Source organism: Ochotona curzoniae, unplaced genomic scaffold, assembly GCF_017591425.1.
Source record: "Ochotona curzoniae isolate NIBS_2020 unplaced genomic scaffold, NIBS_Ocur_1.0 contig_50, whole genome shotgun sequence".
NCBI classification, from domain to species: Eukaryota; Metazoa; Chordata; class Mammalia; order Lagomorpha; family Ochotonidae; genus Ochotona; species Ochotona curzoniae.
In genome coordinates, this window is record NW_024466446.1 from 3,088,419 (window position 1) to 3,101,435 (window position 13,017).

Here is a 13,017-nt window from a genome sequence, read left to right on the forward strand (position 1 = left end):
GTGTGTGTGTGTGTGTGTGTGTGTGTGTGTGGTCTTCTCCGAAAATGCACTTGGTTTTTAATCCATACTGGAAAAATATCTCCATTCCCTAAGACACCTCTGCCCATTGTAACAATTGGTATCAAGTTTATGAAGCAAGAAGTTTTCATGGTAGAGAGGCCTTAAGTATCTCTCTCATGGAACTGTCCTTTGCATACTTAATATAAAGTACATATTAGTTCAGTGATATGGAGCTGTTTCACTATAGAGAGATGGAAGAGAAAGTTAAAAACTTAACACTGAACACGCAAGTGGCTGACATGCTCTTTGGATGTGTGAATATCTGGTCCATTGCTTGATTCCTGGAAGTTTTTGAGTGGTCCTAGTTCAATGTCAAAAAGTAAAAGGTGGAAAATCTCGTAAAACTATCTGCCCATAGTCTCACTTTGGGGGTTCATTGACTCCTGGGTTGTGCATGTTGTCTTTCTGTGTTTGCTTCTGGTTCTCATTACCCTGAGAATTGGGTTGTCTTAAATCTGAATGTGAATTTTGTGTTTAACACATAGAAGGTGCTCTACACCTGTTGATATGGGGCTTTAGGTGAAGCTCAAGTTCATTTCATTGGCTACTTTATCTGCTGTGCCTTTCTGTTCCTTCTAGAGCTTGAGAATCTCACCGGAGTTTTACTTTTTTCCAAGGAAGGGAGAAATTGTTTCGCTTTGGGAAATAATGATTTTAAAAATGAGAGAATGGACACAAACAGTTATATAAAGACTTTGGGATTGCTTTTTCAGTCCCTGTTTTCAGACTGAAAGTCTTACAGTTTGAAAGAACGTAAAATATGATGTTTGGTGCTGAATCTGTGCTGTAAAATGCAGTGATTTGAAATTTGACATTTTCTTTTCTTTTAGTAGACACAAACTACACGTTTAGGACACCAACGGTGAAAAATAAGGCAGCTTCCTTTCTCACATCACCTCCCCACTCTTTAGGTGGTTACTTCAGTTAATTTTTGAAACTGTATTTACCTGTTGTGGATTGGAGACCAAGGTAGTTCAAGAGGGATTCTGTATGGTTTGACAGCTGTTGGTAGATATTAAGCAGTCTGAGAGTTGAGCTTCATACTCACTTCCAGAAAGTTAAGAAAGTTAAATTTCTCAGTTGAGATCGGTCAAAACAGACTCTTGAACCACACAAAGGAGTGTTTGTTTCATAACACAGTCTCTTTGCTTCTTCATTCACTAAACTTAGTTGAAAGAATCCCAGAGAGAGCTGTTTAAGACCCGGTTTTGGTCTGTAGGTACTAGGGTGTTCAAATGCCTTTATTTGGGAAACGTGTTAGCATTTTGGTGGTTCTTGTACATGGAGCTTGTGCGTACCTCTGTCCAGGTTTGAGTGAGTGAGTGCCCCTGGGCTGGCATGTGTGCTGTTTAGTGGTTCCAATATCACAGACGTTACTAATACCAGTTCATGCTCATTCTCTTCAGAACTGAAATAAGGGTGGAGGGGTTTCTAGGCTGTCCATCCTGGTTTTTCTAAAGAAATAAAACTTAGTTTTTTCTATGTCATTTAAAAGAAATGCCTGTCGTCCTTAAACTTGAGTCGTAGGCTTTTTTTTAATCTTTTAACATGCAGCTCTTCATGACAGATTAAAACCTGAGCACTTTTTGTTTGTGTTTCTAGAAGAACTTAAAACATGAAATTCTGTATGTCCTTTTGCAATTATCATTAATAGAAAACTATTTCAGAAACCTTTATGTAGATGGCAAAGTAAAAGGAGGGATGAAGAAGCTGGAGGGGGAGGTGTTAAGTTTTGTTAATACCAGGGGAAGCTGTTTGTCAAATACACCACTGACCTTCAAGCTGTTTATGAGTTTTAGGGGAGCATCCTTCCTGAGGGCACAGAGGCACTGCCTGCATTTGGGTACCTGCTCACCCTGCGCATTGTGGACTCACACACCCTAGAAATGTAGTCATCCACCATCTGGAGACCTCCAAATGCTGTTTTGCATGTAATTGAAGTTAGCGGACATGTTAGGAAAAGCTGTTCTTAATTGAGTAGAAAACAAATAATTGTATTCTGTTTCTGATCTTCATTTATAGCACCAGCAACAAGTGGTGCAGGCTGTGGAACGGGCCAAGCAGGTGACCATGGCAGAACTGAACGCCATCATTGGGGTACGTGGCCTTTCCATTTGAGCTCTCATCTTAGTGTTTGTCGTCCGCTCTCTCGCTTTCTCTTTTCAGTTGTATTCCATCCAAGAGGCAGAAAGCCACAGATGACCACAAGGGGAACTTAAGTACATTGCTTTCCTCTTCTGTGGAATCTGATAGCTGCTTCCCAAGTGGAGCCCGTTCTTACCTGCTTTAAGGAGAATGTGTAGTTGTCACACTGTTTCTTTGCACTCCACTTCTGGGCTTACATCACCGACCTAGACCGGAAGCATACACACGCACTTCCCACAGGTTTTACGGTGTATCTCAGTATTGCTTCTGGTGACGTGTGTGTTTTCCTGTCTCCTGCTACTTAGTTTTCTTACTCTCTGATGAGTGATTCTTTTGGGCTAATGTCCACTTGTAGTAGAAATAATAGATGAACTATACTTTTTTGAAAAACTATACACTTATTGGAAAATACTTCCTGGCAGTAGTGGCCTTGGTATTGTGTGGGAATCCTGTGGTACTCATGGGTTAGAGCAGTTCCTTCCATTTCACTTACAGTCTCTTGCCATCTCAGATGAACCAGTAACAAAGTAATTCTGAAAGTCGTAGAGATGATAATAATAAACATGAGAAAGCGTAGCTTTAAAGAACGCAGTCTCCTCTCCCTAGTTCTTGCGTGATTTTAATGGAGGCACTACTTACTTACTTTCCCTTTCTGCCCCCTCCCAAACACTTTCTTTTGTGTATATGTTATACACAAAAGTCTTTTCTCTTTTTTTCCCCCTTCAGTGTATCAAACACACTTTGAAATGCTAATTATTCCATTTACTTTCATTAAAATTCAAATTGCTGCGTGAAGATGTGGATAAGGGTCGCCTGATAATCAGTGTGAAGTGAAGACACTGCTTCAATTATGCCTCTGTCTTTTAACAAGGAAGTCAGAACTCTGGGATCTTAGCCATGGTGAGGGCGCAGTCGTGTGGCTGTAGCTTGGTTCTCAGTGAGCTCTTTGGAGCTCTGCTTGTGCATCCTTAGGACCACAGGAAGAACTGGGAGTAAAGAGTAAATGGCAGACGTAATAAATAAGAAAGAGTAACCCTTGTTTCCTGCCCTGGTACCACTTTGGAAAGTAGAGTATGAACAAGGCACATAGTGTCATGAATAACATTTGTTTTATGATTCTTATTGGGTGGGGATAGTAAAACAATTTGCAATTCGTTTTTGTTCCTGCAACTAAAAAAAAAGTATAAAATGCTTTAAGAAAGTCCAGAAACAGGAGTTTTGTATGCATTCTTGTGCTTGCCTGTGAATACCTGTGTCTTTTTTCCTTTGGGTTGGACCGTGTTATATTTTTGTTAACTAGTCTCCCACAAGTAAGCATGGGCAGATCAGTGAGAGGGCATGTGTGCAGTGACGCCCAGTGAGAGAGTTTGCTGTGCCATTTCTAGTGTAGTGTTATGTTTCTCATTTGTATAAATGCCTAAAATATAGATAGCCATCCAACCATGGGCCCAATTGACAGCCTTTTCCGAGAAAACAGGATGCTTTGCTTCCTTGTTGAGCGTTTTAATGATTGCAGAGAGTTGAAACTAAATCAAAGACATTGTTTTGAATCGGCTGTTTAAAAATATGAGAGAAGATCCAAAATGAGAGCAAATTCCCTTTCCTTCATGATAGCAAGTACATGTTAAGTGCTGCTACTTTTACATGGTTTGTTTGCAAAAAGATGGCAGCTTGCCTTTTCTCAGGAGAATAATGATTTACTAGATTGTAGCCAGGCTACTGACAGACTTGTTTTATATAGAGATTTAATTATTAAAATAAAAACTAATTTAGTTTTGTGATCTGGAAACTTCTGCAGAGAACATGTTCAGAGCTGTATGCTATCAAAGCAGCTTGTGTTACAGTTGCTGATTTGGGGGAGTTCCAATCTGTTTGTATCTGAGCAGAAAAATAGTCAGAATCATATCTGTTTGGAAGAATAGACTGCAGAAATGGAAAAACAATCCTGGTGATTTTAGGGAAGAAACCCAGTGATAAACTCGCTTGATGTTTTTCTGCTGCTGAGATTCTCTTGGTCCTTTTCAGCTCGTGGGTAGTGCCTTGTGTGCAGCTCTGTGAGATTTAGCAATGTGAGATTTTGAACACACTTGCCACTCTGTGTTCCCTTAAGCAGCGTGGCTGTGTTGTGAGGTGATGTTTGACCTGCTACCCAGAATGACGAGGGGTCCGTTGCTTTTGTTGATTTTAGAATGCAGTTGGCAGTGACTTTGTGCGTTGAGGGAATGGCAGTTTTCCCTCTCCAGGCAGACTCAACTAAGCCCTGCAGATCTTCATTGACTTATCACTACATATGTATCTGTTTTATATGTATGCACACCCATCCAGACAAGAGCAAATGTTCCCAGATTTAATGAAATCTGATAAAGCACCTTTTTAACTCTGCAATATTATTCTACCTTCATTGGTAAATGAGCCAAACCAGTGATCCATGCAGTTGGAATGCAGAATGCTGAAGTGAGCCTGAACCCTGGAGAGGAGGCTGTTCTCTCGACAGTAAGCCAGTGTGTTTAATGGAATGAAACACAGCTATAATGATTTCTTTCACAGGTCATGTTCAGTTTAAAACTGTTGATAGATTGAAATAACTTAAATATCATTTATCTTTTATTTATAAGGAAGAAAACCAGAAAAATTCCTGTGTGCTTCTTTGTGGCTAATATTTTGTATTTTGTTTTGAATTGGTGGTGCTTCAGACTTCCTCCAAGCTTTCCCTGAATTCTTTTGAATGGTCTGGGGGAATGTTACGTATCCAGTTGGATCTTGTCATGTGTCCTACTAGCCACTGGCTTTTAAAATTAGAATCTCTGGGAGATCACATTGTTGGAACAACACACAAATTGTAGTTTTAAAATCAGTAATATGATCTAATTAGAAAAGATGTTTTCATTTCCTGTGTTATTGAGTCCTCTGACTATCTTAAAATGCTTTCAATCCATTACACTATATAATCAGAGCATGCTGTGTGAATGTGGTTTTGCTTAATGAAGGAGGCTGACTTGGAACCTCGTAAGAATTTCAACCAAAAAAAAAAAAAAGAGCATTAAAAAAGTTTTGTTAGTATGAACCTTGAAAAAGGATATGTTTGGCTTATAAAAATAGAAGATGTGGTTTCTTTGGAAACACCCCCTCCTCTTTTTAAACCTAACTCTTTTAAGGAAAAGAAATGCTAGAAATGTATGCATTTAAAGCCTTTAAGAGCAGGTATGGCATGGTGTTGTCGGAAAAAGCAGTTTAGCACTAGAAATGCTGAACCTCAATTTTTAGCAGTGACATTTTAATGATAGGAAGTCTGCAAAATTATTTGCCATCAATTGTGAAGGCAATAACAAGCCTTGGTGGTTTTTCACACTCTCTGTGTTAAGTGCTTTCAGAATGACAGCGTAAACTGTGTTAGAGAACTCCAAGGAAGTAAAACTGATTAAAATGTTCATGCTTGAATGGTGCTGATGGAATAGTTCATTTGGACTTTCTCTACCTCCTGCAGCTCAAGCTGAAATATTAAAATTCAGTGGATTTAAATCTCTCTCCTCTCAGCTCAGGAAAAAAACATTACATTTTAATAGGTTTTAAACCCATAATTCATTGGTTTGGAGCAGCACTATTAAATCTATTTAAATATTACTTGTATTACTAAGGAAATGATTTAAATGACTTTGCCTTTACCATCCTATGTGTTGAAATTAGTTTCAGAAAAAAAGGAAAATACCTTTGGCGGGTTTTCCCTCCTTTTAGCACTTTGTTTTTATTGTTTTTGTTACATGATTGCACCCTTAAATTTCATATGAATATAAATAAATATATGTTTTAAGTATATGTTGTGTGTGTGTGTGTGTATTTATTCATTCCAGATTGATTTCCTGGCAATTCTTACAGCATGTGAGGTTCAAAATGTGTGTTTCTTTGCCATTACATATTCTTCCTTTTTGTTGCAGAGTTCTTGTGGCTTTGTTGTTACCTAGTTGAAAGACAGAAGGACACAGATAGTGTCAGAGGTCTTTGAGCCTGTCTAACTCCCCAGATGCCTCTAAGAGCTGGGGCTATAGCAACCGGAAGCTAAGAGTGTTGAGCTTGGCCCAGGTCCGTGGACCTGTGTGGCTGGAACTGAGTAGCTGAGCTTTAAGTTGCTATCCCTGGGTGTGCATTAGCAGGGATCTGGGGTCAGCAGCAGAGGAGGGCATGATGCTAGGCCCTGCATTCTGGGATATCCTCTAGCCAAGCACTGTCTCTAACTGCCTGGCAAATGTTGACACTGTTCTTGACCTGCACACCTTGCTGTTAAAGTTGCACAGGCATTGGGGTAAGCCATTGGCATTTCCTTTTTAAATATGTATGCCATTGGACAAAACAGCATAGATACAAATATGTAGTTGTATAAATATATGAATATGTAATTGTATCCTAAAGCCCATGTGCGTATTTTCTCCTTTATATCACAAATATATACAACACAGAACTTGAAAAACAGATTAAAGATACATCTTCCCTTAAATAAAAGGAAAGTGTTTTAAATATCCAAGAGCTGTATTTTCATCTTTGTCATCTTTACCAGTAAAATGTCTTCCAAAGGCATAGGCAGTGGTGGTTCTAGAGCGTGGGTGTTGGCGGCGATGGTTCTAGAGCACAGATGTTGGCAGTGATGGTTCTAGAGTGTGGGTGTTGGTGCTGGTGGTTCTAGAATGTGTTGAGATTGGCAGTAGCGGTTTTAGAGTGTGAGTATTGACAGTGGTGGTGGTGGTTCTATAGCATGGGTATTGGCAGTGATGATTCAAAAGCATGGCTCTCCCAAGGTGCTGATGCGGTGTTGCATTTCTTTCTTGGGCTCACTTGTACTTGTCAGTCTCTTTCCTGCTAGTCATTGCCACTAAAACGGTTGTCCAGTGCCTGTTAAAGGCCTGGATACTGTGTAGAGTTGCTTTCTTGCTGTCCTTTGTAACATCCACCGTCTGGAGAGGTGAGGGGATCATGGAGAAATAAAATTGCAGAGCTCCCTACCAAAGCTGTCTGGGAGAATTGTGTGTTTCTGTCCCTCCCTGTCCTAGTTCACTTCCCTTAGACATCCACGCCGCAGTGGGATGCCTTCAAAAACAACTGCAGCCATGCCCGTTTCCTCACTTTCCTGGAAAGAACTAAGACACTCAGGGTCTGCCTTTGTAGGCTTGAATCTCTTTGGGGTTTACAATGTAACCGGGCAATTATAGTATATGCTCAAATTAGGCTTTGTTTTCTGATACGAGTTCTGTGCCTAAAACATGCTTTTACAACTCAACTTGCACATCGTTTTGTGAATCAGTACTTTTCAATGAAACTTAAAGGTGATCTTTCTTGTTGCGCTACTCTCAGCTAATTTCTACTGGTATTTTCAGTTAGGTCCTTGAGGTCCTGGAAGACACACCGTGGAATGGAAGAACTGGGTGGTTTTTACAGTTACTCCCTCAAGAACAGTTGGTTTCTCTCTGGTTTTTAGTGGTTGTAACTTATGCCACAGGAATGCCCACATTATTGTGTTTAAAGAGTATATGATTACATTTCTCAGATTGTCTCGAAGTGCGGAGTGAGTGAGAAGTAAAGCTAGAGTAGCTTCTGGAGCAGCTGACCTGCTGGTTGGAGAGCCTGTGCCCCGTGTCCTCACCAGCACCTTGCATTTTAGGTCTTTGCGTAAACACATAGTGACACTGTGTTCTGCATTTCCTTAACAATCAGTGATATCTGTTTGTGTGCTTGTAATCTCTTTTTAAAGTATCTTTTCAAATAAATGCTTTAATTTTTTCCAAGTCAGTCATTTATTACTGAATTTGAGAGTATTTTTAATATTCTGAATATTAGTCTTTTATGTATTTTGTAAATAGATTTGCTCAATCTGTCAGTATTTTCATTTCAATAGTTTTTGAAGAGCCAGAAACTTTGGCTTTGGTAACTTCCAGTTTATGAAAAATTTTTCCCCCTGTTGATGTTACTTCTTATGTTATCTTTTTAATCTTTCCCTGTCTCAAGAGTTCAGAGATTTTATTTATAGGTTTTCTTTTTGTGGTGTGAGATTAGGTCAAATTTCTTTCCTTTACAGATGAGTACTTAATTCAGTAGTTTCAGCACTATTTGTTGAAAGGAGTGTCTTTTTTTTTTTTTTTTTTTTTTAATGTAGGCTGGGCCAGGCTAGGCTATGGCACCTACTGGCTTGTGCAAAACCTAGGCCTGGGGGCAGGCCTGGTAGGGGTTTAGGAGTGAGGTTGCCCCAACTCTGAAAGGTCTTACCACGGGTGGCAGTGAGGGCTGAGCCTGTTGCTGGCTGCTGCGCTGTCGGGCAGGGCTGGGATTGGGGTGGAACTGACCAGGCAGCTGCATCCACTGGCAAGTCTATAGGCTTATGGGGGTGACCTGACCCTGCACTAACTATACGCACAAATCGAGTCTGAGGACTCCCAGGTGAGGTTTTATGGGAGACTCCCCAACTAGACTGCTGGACTCAAACCCTAGAATTGGGGAAAATCACAAGATACATGTTCCAGCCTTGGAGTGCAGGTGTTGGCACCGGGCCTCCTCTGCTGCTGTCACCTGTGCAGTGGACAGCAGATGGCACCTATAAGTCCTGACAACCAGCTCATCTGAGACAACAGAGGATGTTGAGTGCCTCATCAGAAGGTGGAAAGCAGAATAGGTCAAACAGTTTTCTGGCCTGGCCTTGAAGCAGGTGTCTGGAACTAGGTTACACTGAGTTGGACCTTGTCAGGCAATGGACCCTGGAACAATTCACTTCAGTGCGATAAAAGATGACAACATCTCGGAACTATCTAGACCGCTCAAGCAAAACCCAAGAACATTGTTCCCCGTGATGGGGTCTCTAAGGCGATAACAATGGTTGTCTCCATCCCTAAATGCTGACATTGCTTGACAGCAAGCAACACTCCCCTCCCCAATCCCTTTTCCTGGAAAAAGGAGAAGGGGGAAAAAAACACTGAATGATAATCTTACCCACCTGTCTCTACACCATAATCAGAAGGTATGCATCTCTATCAGCTATATAAACAATATTAAAAAGGTAAAATAATTTTAATAAAAGATTATCCTTTCTCCATTCAGTTGCTTTGTACTACCTTTGGTGAAAATCAGTGACCCACATATGTGAGTTTGATTCTAGACTGTTCTATTAACCTGCTCATATCTCGTTTTACCAGTGTCATAAGTCTGGATTGTGGTAACTTCATGAGCTTACCATACCCCACTTGGTACTTGTTCTCCCCTAGTTCTTGCTTGGCCTTTCCATTGCCACTCTGACATATTGAAAACATCATCTTATTGTGAGTGGTTACACATTTTCCGTTCTTTCAAGAGTACCGCCCGGATGCTCTTGGGTGAAATGTGTGCACCAACTCTTGTGTCCTGGAATACCCTTTTTTTTATGACCAGATCTTCGTCTGCTAACTTTGAATTCAGATGTTCTTTCCTGAGTAAAGGCATCACTGGCTGGCAGCCCTTCCCATGGAGGGCTTCATCCAGTTTTTTCTCTGTCCCATTAGTCTTTTTTATTTTTGTCATAGCACTTAGCATTGATTTGTTTGGGTCACTTAGCCTTCCCTGGGGAGTGAGAGCCTCACTTTTATAACTACATTGCCAATAATAGTTGTTTATAATTTTCAGCAAATATTGGTTCAGCGAAAATTCAGAAGCTATATGTTCATGAATGTGCAGTATTTTGCTTGTAATTATGCCATGCCTATGTGAAGGAGCAAATGCTGTATTTTGAGTTGTTGGGATACTTGGATTCCCTGCACATACACACAATTTTAGGCCAAGATGGAGGGATGAGCACAGACGATGTCACTTGTAGAGTGATCTGAGGAATTGCACTGAAGTTTTCTTACTTGTACAGGACGAGGCAGGAGCTCAAAGTCATTGTGTGATTGTTATAAGTTGTTTTGATGACTTGCTTGTGTTTTAACACTTGGTCCTTTTGTGTAACGGATTGTTTCTATAGAGTTATGTCCTTGGGCTTTATACCTTCCCGTTAAAGGTGTAAGTAAAAGCAGCAAATTTTGTCGAGTGTTCGCTTTGTGTCAAGTATTGTGCTTAACATTTATATGCGTTATTTTGTTTAATCTTCACAACAACTCCATATTGAAGGCAGTGTTATTGTTCCGGCTTTGCAAATAATGAAACCCAGGCTCTGAAGGAGAGGGTCGTTTAATAAAGGCCATACATGGGGAAAGAGCAGAGCTAGGATCCAGACTCTTGACTTCTAAGCTCACGTTTAACCACACTCTGTACTTGTGTCTTGTTTATTCTCTTGAGTCTGCTGTTCTTTTTGTTATCTAGAATCAGTTGCCTCTTTGTCATGAGAGCCTTTGATGACATTCTCTAGGCTTTGGTGTCTGGACCTCAGCTTCAGGAAGAATATGGAAATGAGGGGCATTGAAATTGTCTGAATTAGTATCATAACTTAGATGGTTTGCTTGACTCAGACTGTGTTTCTTCCTATGTTTTGTTTCTTACATTTACACCCTATAAGACCCAAAAGTTATCATAAAGACCACTACTTCTGGGTTTTTTCATGGTTGGGCACTGGGCTTTCTATTAGCTGCCCAAAATGTTTGCAAAAATTACGTATGTGTTGAAAGGATTGGTGGAGTATGTGTATTTTTTGGAAAAGGAATTTTGTCATGTTAATACTCAGTGTCCCAGAGTGGGAAAAAACGAAGTCTTAATAAGAAAGGACTGTTTAATAGCCTGATACAAAATAATATAAATATTCTGGGTTGCACGTGCTTGTCTGTTTGTTGGTTAAAAAAGCACTACTGCATGGTTATTCAGAAAACTGGAAATTACAAGTTTACAATGGTAATTTAAAAAAAAATTCTGTATTTTGAAAAAAATAATGAGAGAGCTGTCTTCCATGTGCTATGACTGCTCACTCTGCACGTGTATACCAACGCCATCACGGGGACAGGCCCAAGCCGGGAGCCTGGAATGTGGATGGCAGCAGCCCCCACGCTTAGCGTATCTTTTGGTGGTTTTCCCAGATCATTTGTGGAGAGCTAGGTTGGAAGTGGAACAGCTGGTTCAGGAACTGGTGCCCATATAGGATGCTGGTGTCACAGAGGGTACCTCTACCTGCCTTGCTACAGCACCAGTTCTGTTCAGATTACTCACAGAACTAGATGTGGGAGGAGTCCTTTACTATGAGCTCCAACCTTCCTGGCAGTAATAAGTGATAAACCAGGGATGGCTGGTAGAGAAGGACAATGAATGGTCCATGCCAGCCAGTGGCCAGTAAATGGGCCAGAAAGAAGTTAGAATCCATATGGGTTGCTGTTTCATTTGGGGGAGTCCTGTTTTTTGAGATGGTTTCATTGTTTCATGATCAGCTGTGTACTTTTTCCATTGCTCCTGTTTCTACTTGAGAAAATCTTTTCTACTTGTAAATAACAAAGATATAGTAGTATTCATAGGATAGAGCAGCACTGTAAGTTTCTCAGAAATACTGATATTATCAATAAGAGAGCCAAATCTGTAGAAGGCAAACTTGCTAGGACAAAGTCAAATGGCACATTCTCCGGTCTAGGGTTAGTCTGCTGCTGTGATGTCTCGTCCTCCTCTCCCACCTGCTAGGAGATTCATAAAAAGGAAGAATGTTATATTGGTCCAGGTTATCTTCTGTGACCAACAGGGGCAGTGCACAGAGGTTCCTAAGCCAAGTGACAGTTATGTTGTATTTTTTTTTATTTCCCCAGGGTGCTGCTGAGTTGACTCAAAGCAATTTGTAGACACAGCTCTGCACAAATTAATATCTGGGAGAAGAAACTGTTGAGAACAGGAAAAAAAAATCTAAGTTGCTGTCTACTTGGATTGAAAGCTCAGAAGTTGTTTTTTTGGATTTCTTACAGCTCAGAGCTTTAAAACAGCCTGTGAGCAGAGATAGAAGTTGAGGCGGGCTGTGTTGTTAGTTCTCCTTTGCAAGCGGAGCCTACCTTTTCCTACAGAGGCTGAAGCAGGCAGTGAGCATGTGGTTGCACCCAGTCCAGGCAATAGAGGATATGGCTTTCTGTAGCAGAAAAACTCATGGTGGGTGGGGTGGGGAAAGAGAGAGATGAATATCCTTTCTACTTTATGACATGGTTGTTTCAGGATTTGAGTTAGTCCGTGGAGCTGTGGCTGATGTTTTGTGAGGGTGAAAATGAAATATGAAAAAATCCGCAAGAATCTGATTTGACCCAGAGCCATAATAGTACCACCACTGAAGTTGTTAAATAAGAAGTGTAGGCAAAACAAAACTGCTATTTAGGCCTCTTTTATTTGGCAATTGTGTAATTTGCAGAATAAAAAAAAGACAAAATCATGTTATATATAGCTGTTCCTCTTCTGCTCCACCCAAGTAAGTGGTACAGCTGACTTCCTGGTTTTTTTGGAGGTCCAGCTGTGCAGGTTGTCCTCCATTGCTGTAGTTGGTCTCACCACCTTTTCCTTCTGTAACTGAGTTTTCAGTTCTGTTGCTCAGGTAGATCTCAGCTCCTACTCTTTGAGGCACATATTGTCCAAAACCTCATCAGCTCCTCATTATTTTTGTTTGAAGCAACATATTGCCTTCTAGCTGGTCTTCTGCCTATGGTGTGGTGTGGTATGGCATGGCATGGCATGACATTAGTTCTTAGACTTCCATTGACCAGTTTGAGCTAGTTTTCACACTCCAGTGTAAAATACTTACTAGTCTGTAAATGGACCAGTGAAATAAAACAAAGGGTGTCGAGCCAGATGTGCCTCACATGTGTCAGTGGGTGATTGGAGCAGTGAAGGGAGGAAGATGGACACTCGCAGAGCAGATAC

The 13,017-nt window shown here is 40.6% G+C and overlaps 1 protein-coding gene across 25 annotated transcripts in view; it reads left to right on the forward strand.

Annotated features, from left to right (window-relative positions):
• Positions 1-13,017, forward strand: part of TLE4 (TLE family member 4, transcriptional corepressor) — a 130,450-nt gene that overhangs the window by 44,727 nt on the left and 72,706 nt on the right. For 17 of the 25 annotated variants that reach the window (XM_040988812.1, XM_040988822.1, XM_040988828.1 and 14 more), the window contains one exon: positions 2,083-2,157. The exons of 6 other annotated variants lie outside the window; for them this stretch is intronic. In XM_040988812.1, coding sequence (XP_040844746.1) covers positions 2,083-2,157 — 75 coding nt within the window. Of the gene's footprint in view, positions 1-2,082; positions 2,165-8,616; positions 8,631-13,017 lie in introns of all 25 variants that reach the window. 2 more of the 25 variants (XM_040988821.1, XM_040988804.1) reach the window with 2 other exon arrangements.